This window comes from Cuculus canorus, chromosome 3 (genome assembly GCF_017976375.1).
Source record: "Cuculus canorus isolate bCucCan1 chromosome 3, bCucCan1.pri, whole genome shotgun sequence".
Lineage (NCBI taxonomy): Eukaryota > Metazoa > Chordata > Aves > Cuculiformes > Cuculidae > Cuculus > Cuculus canorus.
The window spans coordinates 79,817,225-79,830,858 of record NC_071403.1 but is presented as its reverse complement, the minus strand read 5'-3'; the positions used below and the strand labels follow the sequence as shown (position 1 = coordinate 79,830,858).

General features: G+C 38.4%; 1 protein-coding gene across 1 annotated transcript in view; it reads right to left on the bottom strand.

The window, feature by feature from the left end:
- Window positions 1–9,563, bottom strand: part of LOC128851678 (protocadherin Fat 4-like) — a 41,989-nt gene extending 32,426 nt beyond the window's left edge. The window contains exons 1-7 of the mRNA XM_054062343.1: window positions 9,494–9,563; window positions 7,503–7,574; window positions 4,555–4,715; window positions 3,438–3,449; window positions 2,525–2,614; window positions 1,685–1,795; window positions 862–978 (exon numbers count right to left, since the gene is read on the bottom strand). Coding sequence (XP_053918318.1) covers window positions 862–978; window positions 1,685–1,795; window positions 2,525–2,614; window positions 3,438–3,449; window positions 4,555–4,715; window positions 7,503–7,574; window positions 9,494–9,563 — 633 coding nt within the window. The remainder of the gene's footprint in view (window positions 1–861; window positions 979–1,684; window positions 1,796–2,524; window positions 2,615–3,437; window positions 3,450–4,554; window positions 4,716–7,502; window positions 7,575–9,493) is intronic.
- Window positions 9,564–13,634: the final 4,071 nt, after the last annotated feature.

Below are 13,634 nucleotides of genomic sequence, written 5' to 3'. Positions count from 1 at the left end.
TATGACTTACATGCTTTAGAGAGGAAAATGATGATTAAAATACTTGACGGGTACTATGTGTTTGAGAAACATCAGACTATGAAGCAGTAGTCACTGGTTGAATTAATGTTAAGAACATTGAATATTTCAGTTCCATTCCTCTCTTGGAAAACACTACGCAAGGCTACACTGCTACTCTAATAAAAACAGTAATTTATTTAAAAGAACAAAACATTTTAGAAGATCTAAAATGTTTCCTTTTTGGCAATTAAAGAGGAACATCTAACAAAAGGGACACTAAGCGTATTACCACAAAAGACTGTGTGATTTAAAATATGTTAATATGAAGAAAATTATAAAGAAATATAGATAATAAAGAAGATAATTATTTTAAATTTTGTGAGTTAACCCGGAAATTTCCACCCTATATAGAAAAAAGATTACAACATAACATAAACCACAATTTACTGCTCAGGATTTTATTTTGCTTACCTGATTGTAATGAAGTATGAAGGAATTACAGTATTTAAAACTGAAACCAGGCAACTAACTCCAGGACTGATAGGTAGTCAACTGCCCTTCTGAGTTTATAGTAAAAGCCCTGTTACAACATATATTTAGTAGTTTGCTGAGTTTTTTTTTCTTTTATTTTCCCCCTTCAAACACCTGTTTCTGTAGCAGAAAACTTCATGCTTCATATATACATGGCTTTTTTACCTGGTACTCGGAGCTCTACAGTTGATAACCTTACAACTCGCCATTTAGGACAAAACAAAGCAGCTCTCAATCTTTGCTGCTCAATCATGAGGAAACCTTGAGAGAAAAGCACCGTGGGCAGGAATAACCTATTTACCTTCGCAGCGTTCAGTGCAAAGCTTTTACCTGGTTTTCACTGATGTTTCCATTGTATACTTGTTGACTGAAATAAGGGTTCAGTGTATCGTAATCTTGCACATTAATTAGTAATGATGCAGTGCCACTATTGCTTCCAAATTTTTCCTACAACCCAAGAGAAGGAAGAAAATAAGAAGTGTTGTAATGAAAGGGCCATTTCTCAGTGAAAACCAGAGCAGAATATTATTATATGTGCTTTTTAGCATCTAAGGATTTTTAACCTGAAAACCCTCACCATATCAGATTTTTCAATTTCTAGAAATCCAGGAAATCTAGGAATAATACTATCAAAGGGCATTTGTTCTTAGTTAATTTTATATCAAGCAGATTTTACACAGTAGTATGTAGAATGTAGTGACAGTACATTTGCTGCAGCTACACTGCTTGCTAGATACCACAATAAATGTGGCAAAATTACTTCCTTTTAGTTCTAAAAGGAATTGAAGGCAAATATATATATTCAAATATCAAAAATAGACACACAAAAAGACCACAGGTGGTAAGAAGCAGCAAAAAGTAGGACAGAACTGTCAGAATGATTAGGTGAATAGATGTTAGAATAGTGGAGAATAAATATGTACAATATACAGAAAGAAACACAGACAGAAACTCAGGCTGGTATTTGAGGGGAGACTTAATATCTCAAATATTAAGAGTGTGCTACTCCATTTGCAGTATAAGACAAGATGCAGACACAACTTTTGGCTTGGGAAATCCTTAAGTTGTAAATTCACAGAAACTGAGGTGTTGTAACAAAGGAAGTATCATAGAACTATTGTCATTCTCATTCTTTTTTTAATTTATGTCATACCTTTGCTTGGACTGTTAAATTGAAAAGGTTGATCTTGTTGTAATCCAATGTTTTATTCAGGATGATGTTTCCATCTCCTTCCCTTATATGAAAGTAACTGGAGTTTGGACCCTAGTAAATGAATAAATCATATATATTACATGATTAACAATGAAATAAGTTTTCTTTTCTCTTACCATCCTTATTATTGGACTGTTCTTCACAAAGGACCAGGAATCTCTCAAACACCACCACTGGAAAGGAAAATGCTGATCTTCTTCAACACATTTTATTGCCTCTCCCATCAGTGCCATTAGACCTACTATCTAATTTATCTCATCCTATGGTCAATAACTAAAGAAGATCAGATGAATGGCATCAGCTTCCCTTCACCAGCTATAGAAGGAGCACAGATAGCAATCTCAGATGTGAAGATCTCCACTGCAGATATTTAAAGTTAGTTGAAATAATCTCATTTCAGGTGGCTTACATATACACCTCAGCAGGACTGGTGATCACCAGCAAATCAAAAGTGAACTTTAAAAAGAAAAAAAAAAGGGGGGGGGAGAATGTGTTTTATTTCTGTTTCTAAAAAGGATCACCGAGTTCCTTAGCTGTAGCTGAGAAGCGTCACAAAAAAATTCACAAAGGTTTTGAAACAAGATTCAGGGCTCACTGCGTGCTAGGCTGATTCTGTAGTACAAGTTCTAATTTTAAATGGTCTTTCTGACCCTACCATTTCACAGATTTCTAACAGGAACCACACAGTGCAAAATAGCACTTTCAGTTGAGTTACCAGGCTGTATTTTGTATGAAATGCAGCCTGGTGTTCACAGTCTTGGACGAACAAAGGGTACTCACCCAAAGACTGTAAGTAACGACGTTAAACTCAGGTAAAAAATCTTTATCCACAGCTTTCACTTGTATAACAGAGACGTTTATTGCGGATACCTAGAGGAAATAAAGATCATCAAATGCTCAGTCACAAGACCCTTTAGGTATCCCTCCTGACTTCTGCCAGGAAAACAGTGCCACCTCCTTAACACATGCAAATTACTTCAATTTTCAGTTTAGGTAGGAGACCCGAATGTTTCTTCTTCACCTCATGCCTCCAGCTGTACATGCAGGTCAGCCGTTTCCACACCCACACAAAGGCATAGAAAAGTCCCACAAAAGTGCTTGTAATGACTTAATAAGACTGCGGTCACATTAGAGCCCCACGTGATTTTGCCCCTGAAAATAATTTAAAAATATCACAAGAAAAAATATTAACATTTGATATAACCCACCTCTGATACTGAAGCATTATAGTGAGTTTGTAGAAACTGTGGAGAATTGTCGTTTATGTCTTGTAGGATCAATTCCCGTCCATTCTCTACCTCATTAGTCTTCATAATGGAAGTAAAAGACATTTTAGAAATGACAGCAGTGGCATAGCAGCATACTGCTAACATTTGATTGCATCATATAAAATGAGATCTTCAAAGAGACATCCCTACAGCTCTAAAAGCTGTAATGAGAGAGTTAGACTACCATTTCTAACAGTGGAGTAGAAAGTTTGTGAAAATACTTTAAAATTAACTTTTTAAAGTTTACCTTAGGTTTTCTGTGAACAAAACCACTCATTCCAATTGGCACATTTAAACAAATACATCTTCTACAAGGTACTCTTAAGCCCTTGCATCGTATCTTTAAATCAAATAGTATTTCAGAAAATAATAATTTGCATTAAATGAACAAAAAGTACAGATGATAAAACATGTCTTTTACTTACCGTTCCAGTCCTCTGGCAAACAACAGCGTAAAAGAGAGAGAAATTCTAAAAATTAACAAACAAATAAGTAAATAGTGTTATCTATGAACTGCTAATATGATTGTCTAAGAATGCTTATGTTAAAATTATAAAAAACAACTGCATACTTCAGCTATTCTTGTCATATCAGCACTTGTACCAAAACACACTGCTTATGTAGCAGAGTCATTACAGATTATTGATTGTAAAACTTATTTGGCTGCCATTCATCTACTGCTGGTATTTACCCACTCAGATCCCACCATCCATATACCCAACTGTTCCGCTCAATAGAAAATTAACAGAGGGTGGGAGAATATGTGTAAGAAGCATAAAAAGTGTTTTAAGCCATTTGGAAAACATTTAAATGAGAAATTTGCATGTTAAATTTGCAAATATATTTTCATCAATTAGAAACCTTACTGTAACAGAGGTTTTTAAAATACATATGGCTCAATTTTATCAAGTACAGCGCTACTCTGAAATAGTACTTGCATAAAAAATAGCCTCCACTTACTCTGTAGAACTACACCATTTTCCTGCTCAGAGGCAACTTCAGCCAAGAAAAACACTAATATTGCTTTATAGATTCATGGTAGTCTGACAGAACAAGAATGGCCTAGTAAAAAGGATCTGTCTCTTTTTGCATCAACAAAGAGAGGACAACGGATCTATTAATGTGTGAAGTGAAGCACTTGTATATAGATGATTAAGGATTGGCATTTACCAAATTATGTCTGATCAATCTCGCTTTGATGAAATAATTCTTGTTACTGAGATGAGTTTTAAGACAAGTGCCGGCTGTCATAACTGTGTATTTACAACTTCCATTGCAAGTGATAATGCATGATTAGGAAAGAATCTGCCTGACTATCAGATGCCAGATAAGTTTACAATTAGAGGAAACTGAAGACATTTAACAGATATTATTGAGAGAGAGATACTGAAGTCTATGCTGCTCTCCCTGATGAGTCACTTTTTGGAATACAAACCTATACTGTAAGAGAACAAGCAATTAAAATCTATGTCTTACTGATACTTTGTTTTACCCGTCAAGAAAACCTTTATATTCAGGTTTTACATGCAGTGGAAAGAATACCTCAATAGAATCAACATCCAGGGGCTTACGAGTCCTCACTGTTGCGTTGGGAGATCCAAATGTATGTACTAGCTCCACATATGGTAAGTGCTCGGGGAAAAAATACTCTCTTAATTTCAGATTTACATTGGGCGGGATATTTGTAATCCATTCTATATCGCCTGTAAGAGAAAGTGCAACAAATTAGGTTGCTTAATGGAAAATAAATCCATAGGTTCATTTCATACCTACTGACAACTGGATCACTGGTTACCTCTGGTCACTTTTTATATTACTTTGGCATTTTCAGCTAAACAATAAGTTCTGTGAAAGTCCTCATAAGTACTGTGCACGACTGTATTGATACGTTTTTAAAACCATACAAATTCAGTATATTCACACTCTGTAACAATATGTCCAGAATTAAAATGTTTGGCATAATTTACACTTACATTTCCACCATGTTGTCTAAATACCTTTACGCTTCAAAACTTTTTTCATGTTTAGTGTAAAAATGTAATCAAAGTGTAATTATAGTCAGTGAATGTACTCAAAATCAGTGAGAGGCTGATTTGGGGCTGCATGGGAGGAGATTCAGTATTTTCCAAGCACAAGAGCATTTAATATCTTTTAGTTGAATCTATCAAGTGTGAATCTGGTGAATCAAGTGCGATCTGTCTGGTGTGAATCTTGTGGTTTCTTAGATTTTGATTTTGGCACCGAATTTTGGCACACGGCCCCTCCTTTAATCTGTTCCTATATGCACAGAATATTCAAACACAAACCAATGCAACCTTTGAATCAATTTGAATGTGATTTTCTACAACAGTGCATTTAGGAACTGTTGTCTCAAAAATATTAAAACCTGTATTTGTAATTATCATGATTTATACTAGCCTCACTATCATTTCAGTAGTAAGTGTATTACTTACTTGTCTAAACAACAAATCTGTGTGTTTGAAAAGCGTCCTTTTAAACCATCCAGTGTGGTGCTATTGACAGTTTTATTAAGTAGATTAAAGTTACCTTCCTCATATTATCAAGACATTTGTGTTTATGAAATAATACTTTTCCTAATTGATAGATTGCAAACCTATCATACCCTCTCCTCTCCAAAATCTTTCCTAAACATCACAAATATTTTCCATGGTCTTCAGGAAACTTGCTAGCTGTGTTTCTCTCTTTCTCCATCAGTTTTATACTCCATCATCACAAATACAGGAGAGTAAACCCTTTCTGTAACAGTCTCATCTCTATGCTCCATATGCAGACTTTTGGTCTCTGAGGGCTTAAGGAAAGGAACCTTGTCTTCTTGCAACACCAGGGAGTGTCTGGAATGCTGTCATCTACCAGCCCAAGGGTACTGGACTGTAATTGCGTGTAAGGAGAAAGTTCAGTCAGATGGCAGTAAGCACAGAATGCCTGGGCTGTGTCCCGAGGCACGGTGTTGTGAGGTATCACAATATTTAATGTGCAGTGCTGAAACTGTTGGAAAAAAAACTTCCGAGAAAACAAAATCTCTTTGCTTCCTGATATACCATCTAATCCTCCATCCAGAGACAAGAAGCACCAAGCAGCTGCCTAGGAAGGAGTATTCCAATCAGCAGGGAGAGCCTAACAGAAAGGAAGTGCTTGGAAAAATTGAAGCTGGTTGTCGTTCCTGCTTGTTCATAACAAATATGTCAGCAGGTACAGTCATAAATATGATGCAAACAAAGGGCCAGAATTCTTGCTAGCTGTTCAAAAATTAAATGAAGAGGAATCAGGGTGAAAGGCAATTCTTTTCCTTTCTTTCTCCATGATTCAGAAAAAGCAACTATGCCCTTACAGCTTTGAAAGAAACGTTTCAACAGTGACTGGAAAAAAACAGTGCCCTGTATCATACCTGTTTTTTTGTATCTTTCTGAAAGCCGGAAGCAATGGAGATTGCCTGTGGGCAATCAGCATGGGACACGCCTGACAACATGCTTCCATAAGATCCTTAGGGTTATGACATATCCTGAAGGGAACGCTTGGGCCATAACCGAATGCTTTGCCTTGTGAGATTGCTGTATATCCATTAGGCAAGTGAAATCCCAGCCGCGGGGCTGTTTCTGACAGAGAGTGTTCTAACAGGCAACAGCCCTGCTCTTTAGCTAACAACAGTATCCTCTCTGGCTGTGGTGTGAGGAAAGGAAGATGGAGTTATCCTCTGCACTACATTTACATTGTAAACACCAAAACAATTGTACTGTCTACTCCTCTTCTGCACTGTGCTCTCTTGCAGTCACTGTATTTCCCCAGTGTGGGATTTTGTCTCTAAGGCACAGTCACATTTTGCCAGCTAGGCTGAGGAAGCATAGAAAATGTAGGGATACGTTAATGTAAATGTTAACCCTGTCAGGCTGCAAATATTAAATAATCATCAGAATAACACAGAGTGTGCTACAGTGACAAAGAAAACTAGAATAGACAACTCAAACACATCAAGTGGACAGCGTTGATCCTGTAATACCCGGTATTGCGAACATACTTGTTCCTCTGCACCTCAGCTGCAATCCCTACTGCCTCAACAAAACAAGAAATCGGCTTCCAGAGATGCTCTAGTTTAAAGCAGAGCAGAGCTCTGGAAGCCAAGCAGGGCTCTAGTGACAGTGGTTCCTTCTGATGTCGGAGGGAAGGAAGAGATCAGCTCTTGTCGACCGACTGGACAGGGTGAACTGTAAACATCAGTTTTTCTCTACTTGTTCCCTTTCCTGCTCTGTGTATTCAGACAGTGAGATTCTTCAATCAAGGAATTTTGTGTCCTATATTTATTTATTCTGCTAAGCAGTGTGCCGTGTAGGCATCTGCTGCTTCCTGCCATGAAGACCATTGCAAATCAATTAACAATAGATTCATTATAAAATACACAGACTATGTGAACCGTTAAAGTACTATGTGCATTAGTGAGCAAATCAGGTAATTCCAGGATAAAATAATGATTTTACCTGTATATTCATCCAAAAATGTTGACAGTGTGAGCGGGTAGGGTATTGTGTCACAATTTATACTTGTGGTTTCTAAAAAGAAAAGGAAAAGTCATGTACAAATTATACAGAGGGACTACTTCCAGAAATAGTACAAGGTAAAATAGTTTATGCTATATAAAAACAGATGCATACACTAGTTCAAATTAAGCTGAAAGTCATTTATCATGGTGGCACCTTGACACAATTTTCAGGCTTTAAAACAATGAAACAATACAGGGAATAGGTAAACATTTTTTTCTGGTACCAAATCTATCCTTGCCCTGAAATATCCTACATTGAAGGACTCTAGAACTTAAAAAGCAGCTATTAAAAAAGGATGTGAAAAGATCTAGCTGCAGAACTGTCCTTCCTTTGTACCCTGACCTGACTGAAACTTGGTCTTTGTTGCCTGAAAAAAAACAAATCAGTGTTTGTTAACTTCCTGCTGAAAGATCTGTGAAAATCATAACCAAAAATAGTTTTCTACCCTGGCCTCGTAAATGTTTTCTACTCCCAAGAAAAATATAAACACAAAGCTGTTCTCCAGTGAAATGTTAGTAACAATCCAAGAGATTATAGTAAAGGCACACTGATGGATTTATTTACTTCAATTTATTCTCTTAAACTTTCATTGCAGTTGGCAGTTTTTGAAGTACACTTTTTTCTGATAAAGAGCTTTCTTATGTGATTTATTTTACCTCAGTGACTTCTCTCTACATTTTCTGCGTGAAAAACAACACATTTTGTTCTTCTAGATCTGCCCATACACACAGATATCCACGAGATTTTTTTCCTCCTTCCCCGAACAAAATTACTCAGCAGGGCTGCTGTGTTGCAATCTGTGATCTCGTGAATACCTGTGCAACTTCTGTGGTCTCATTTGGGTTTGTACCAATGCTAAGAATATCCCCACTCTTCTCCTTCCCATCCCTACTGTATACTTAAAGTGGAAGTTGGTAAAAGAAGCAGTGGGCTATTTTCATCTGGCTCAGCAGATGCCTTCATATTTTCACCGCTCTATAGTATGTAATTTACAAGCGAGCACCGGACAGATTTCTACACAAGTAACTGAACAAACCCTATAGAACGTTTCCACAGTCAGCAGCTGCTGGTTATAGGTCTAATTCACTGCCTCCATCCATTCGCTGCCTACTTTGGAAAGTACGGGTCTGAACAGATGAAAACCTGGAAGCTTGAAAGTAGCTGGAATATTACAACACAGCTGAAGAAAGGAAATTCAATAATTAAATAAAAACTCTTGTTGGTTTTTTTCCCCCAAGAAAAAAAGTCTCTCAGCCATTCCTGGTGATTCTCTGGAACCATCAGAAACAAAGGAAAGACATCTGTTGTACGCTGTTGTAAAGATTCTCTAGGAAGACTGAAGGACCAAAATTATCTTAAGACCTTAAGTTTAGGCAAGTAGATGCTGTTTCTACTCCCAGATTCAGCTAATGGATGGCACTGTTTTCACTTTCTGGAAGTCCTCTCCTCAACACACCAAAGAGAGCTTCTAATGGAGTCTTTACCATTACAACAAATATCAGATGTAAAAATGGTAAGTACTCCCATCTAATTTAGCAGAACAGCAGCCGCAAGGAATCAGCTGATCCCAGCTTCAAAACTATATGTCTCCAGACTCAGCTTCAGCCTAGGTATTGTATTTAATGTCTGCTGCAGACATAAAATAACCAAACCTGAAAAGGTTTTAAGAGAACTAATAAAAACCCACTGTACCCACAAGAGCAGTGGTTTTCAACTTGTGATCGCTGAGCCCCTGGGAAGGTCGTAGACCACTTCCATCGGCACCAAGACAATTGTTTGTTTAGATGATGTTATTTTATCAGTAAACAGATCAACATATTTTCAACTTCTAGGCTTGTGATTTATACGAATTCAATAATTTTTATTTTGTTAAATTCCTATAAAAGCAGGTACAGACTTAAAAGCATTTAAAAAATAGCAGTACTTACGTTGTGCCTCAAGACAGGTGAATGCAACCCAACCGATCAAAGCGAAAAACAGAGATCTAGAAAGCGCCATGAGCACTGCAGAAAAAAATATCCTACTGAAGGCAAAAACAGATGGACGTTTCTCATAGACAATATTTGTAAAGAATCATTTGATTTGCCATATCATAAGATAGTTACTATCTTGACAAATGCTTCAGTGAGAACAAGGCAAAGGAATGGAATAAGCCTTTGAGAACAATCCACAGACTATATAACGTGCTTATCATTTTCAGGTTGTGAGATCAAAGTCCCTTTTGGGCAATAAAAATAAAGCAATGAGGAAATACTGCTTTTGTGTTACGTCACAAATAACAAAAACTATTTTTACTTTAATATTGAACATAAAGATAAGAATAAATACATCAGCAAAATGTCCCGACCAATATTAGAGAAACCTTCATATTCCCTGGGAAAGAAAACTAAACTGGGTGTCAAAAGGACCAGCGGTGCCCCTTGTGATCTCCTAACGATGGTGGGGTATTTTCTCAGAATTCTGTTCCACAAGGAGTAGGTACAGAATTCCTGTTGAAAAAACAGTGGTTACTATTGGATACCATGAAAGCAGACACCTCTGAAACATGCCTAGTATTTTACATATAGTGTACATTGAAAATAGGTTCAGCAGGCAGTCAAAACATTTTACTTCAGTCAAGTCCCCCCCTTCATAAAAAACGGAGGACACTAAAAGCTTGCAAAGAACTTTCAGAGACTACAAATAATACAGCTACTCATGCAGTTTGTTTCAACCATTTGGAGGTAAATATACCTTTAATTCAAAGGAGCTACTGATTACGCAGTAAGGAAACTGCTGCCAGGCCAAGGTCTTTTCATGTTAGTGCTATCATGTTTTGTTACCATGGATACTAAAGCAATTACTACAGTTTGAATAAAAATACAAAACGTCATAAAATCACATATGACAACTAAAAATAAAGTTATAATTGTGCTTTCCTAGCCCTAAATAATTGAAATGGAAACTTGCAAACAGGTCAAGCAGAAACTATTAAAAAATTATTTTAAAAAATTAAATCATGGGCACCATCTCTTTTGAACAAAGGCCACATCCAGCCATGATTAACGCACTCAATATTGCCAGAGCCAAATCTCAGGCAGTTATTTTTTCTCCCTTGCTTGATTGTCCCCTGTGTCCACGATGACCAGGCCTTAGCAAGGTTATGTGGCAAAATACAGAAGACATCTGTGCACAAAATACTTCCTGGGAAGAAGAAAAAGGAAGGGAAGTTTACTGATCTTGCTCACTGAACAGCATCACATACCTTTGTGCTATCATAGCCAGGACAGAGAATACGTAAGCTGATATTTGCACTAAAAATTTGTTTTAGCAACCAAACATCTTAATCATTATAAATATTTTTGTGTTGGAATCTTAATCCACTTAATGAAGATCTACTTTTGGATATTCCAAATCAAAGTGAAGGCCAAGTGGCTTCAGCTCTGGGACCTCTATTAGCTAGAGGCACCCCAGAGAACAGGAATCTCAGTGATGAGAGATGTTATAAGACCTTAAGAGGACAAAACTTCAGGAAGATTGATGTGCGAAAGCAGACGAGGGGGGCTTGAAGCGTTCGTTAGAGCTTGGCGTTGTTCGCCTTGAAGAACTTGGAAGTTGATAATGAAGGAGCCAGCTAGCAGCAGTTTATTGATAAGTAGGCATTGGAATGCAGAAAGCTGGCTGCATTTGGTTCAGGATTTTGAAAACAGCCAGAGGAGACTGAGTCTGCGCAAAGTTCAAAAAGAAATATATTCATCCCGAGGAAGACTTCCTACTTCATCCCTAAGACCCCGGCCCACGACCATCAGGAGGCACTACGCAGGCGCAAGACTGGAGCGAACTTTTCCAATCTAATTATAATACAAAGCAGGGATAGGGTATGAATATGTAGTAGGCGCTTATACCTATGCATGTCTTTACACTATAAGTAGCTGCTTATTAAGCTATACAGTGTGCAAGCTAGGAGGAGAACCCCCTTGCACCCCAGCGCTGGAAATAAACATACCTGCTTTATAACTCTTTTTGGGTTATAGGGTTTGATTCTGAAAAACAAGATCACTCTCATTATCTATGGGGAGGCAGCCTAGAAGCTGAAGGAGGTAAGCCATTAGTGCACACAAAGCCAGTGCAAAAGCTGCAGTACTCAGTCAGGGGTCACCTGGGGCTAGAGGGCACCTGGACAAGAGGAAATGCCCTCAAGTTGCAGCAGGGGATGTTTAGACTGGACATTAGGAAGAATTTCTTCACAGAAAAGGCTGTCAACCACTGGAACAGACTGCCAAGAGAAGCAGTAGGGTCACCACCTCTGGAGGTATTTAAAAGACATGTATATGTGGTGCTTAGGGACATGGCTTAGCGGTGGAGGTGGCAGGGCTAGGTTAAGGGTTAGACTTTATGATCTTAAAGGTCTTTTCCAACCTAAACGACTCTGCGATTCTGTAAGTTAAAGGTCAGCTATAGGCAGTTGTTATAGAACTGGAACTGCTGCTGGGATGCCGCGCAACACTGTGATCCACTCTTTAGAAGCTGCAGGAGCTGTTTAGCTGGGATGGTCCTAGTCCAAGGCTGCCACTCAGGATTCCTCCTTCCTGCTTGGTTGTTGTTCTCAGGGATCAGCACTCCAAGCCCAGACAAAGAGAAATATCATGACACCCTCAGCCTTTGCCACCTTTGTTCCATAACAGAATCTGGCCCAGAACGGAGTTCAGCTGAAGTTCATTTCTTTTCCACATTTAGCACATAGGGAAAGAGGATGATGGAGACATGCATATAAGGTGAGATGCTGCATAACACCAAACAAGCTATAGAACACGCAACAATACAACCCATCAGTGGTGGGGTGGTGGAAACAGTGATTGACTTTTTTTTCGAACATTGAACACTGTTAACCAGACTATATCAGCCCGTCATCCAACTAGCGTCACAGAGGACAGCGTTGCTTGCTGAGCACGCAGGACACAACAGTGGAAATCAGCAGGACACACTTCTCCCACACCAGACTGACAAGCAATAAGCATCTAGTAAGGGCGGTGTGGGAGTGTACAGACCTCCCCAACTTGTGGATGCCACCCGCTTTCAACAGTGGCAGCACCTATCAAATTTGTATCGAAAGCCCTTGTGATTCCCAAAGCAGAGGAGCTCATGGAGTCCCGTGCAACTTTGCATCAGTTGCTGTAGCCTTCAGACTGGCTGATGGTTTCATCAATCTCCACCACGATATGACGCCCAAAGACAGGACACGGCATTAACGTCAGGGACACAGCCACTCTGTGCTGTCACTTGGCCTCAAGCCCAGAAAAGCTTTTAGCTGGTTTTATTTATAGATACACCCAACAGGGTATTCAGCAGTAAATCTTCTCGTGTAGTAAAGTAAGTTTAACCTGAGTGCAGTCTTCTTCACTTCCTAATTATTAAGAAATGGTGAAAAATTCAGGACACAGTGGTATACTTCATACATATTAGATATCACCAAGAACAGCAGCAGGAGGAACCTCTTCAATATTTGCCTACATACACTTCTCTCTTGGACATCAGTAACTTAAGGTTTTACATTTGCCTCGAGTGGAGAGGGAGGTGCCTAAATGGAAGCAGGGACCTTCATATAATGCCTCAAGAAATCACCTGATGCAGAGGAGCCATTTCCCAACACAATAAAGTACCTCTGTACACTCAACAAGAACAGGAAACAATGTTTTAAAAATAATCTATTCCCTTCTGGCAAAGACAAATGTCTTCTCATTCACATCAAATACGCCCGTTCTATTAATATTTCTATATTTAAAGAGTGGGGCAGCCACATGTCCACATTTCTCATAACACGTCACCTTCTTCCCTTGGAGCAATTACTGTGGTTGCATTTAAAATTCTGGCTCTTCCTCCAAGATTTCTGGACATCAAGCAAACAGGCACAGCTCCACAGTGCAGCCAGTTTGTTTAAACACACACTACATTAGGACACACATGTAGCCTTCCCAGTATTCCAACTGCACACACGCAGGACATCTATATACCAATTTCTAGAAACAAGATCAAGGAAACTAATCCTATTTATTCATAAATTTAACAGACTGTTCAAATGGTATGATCAGC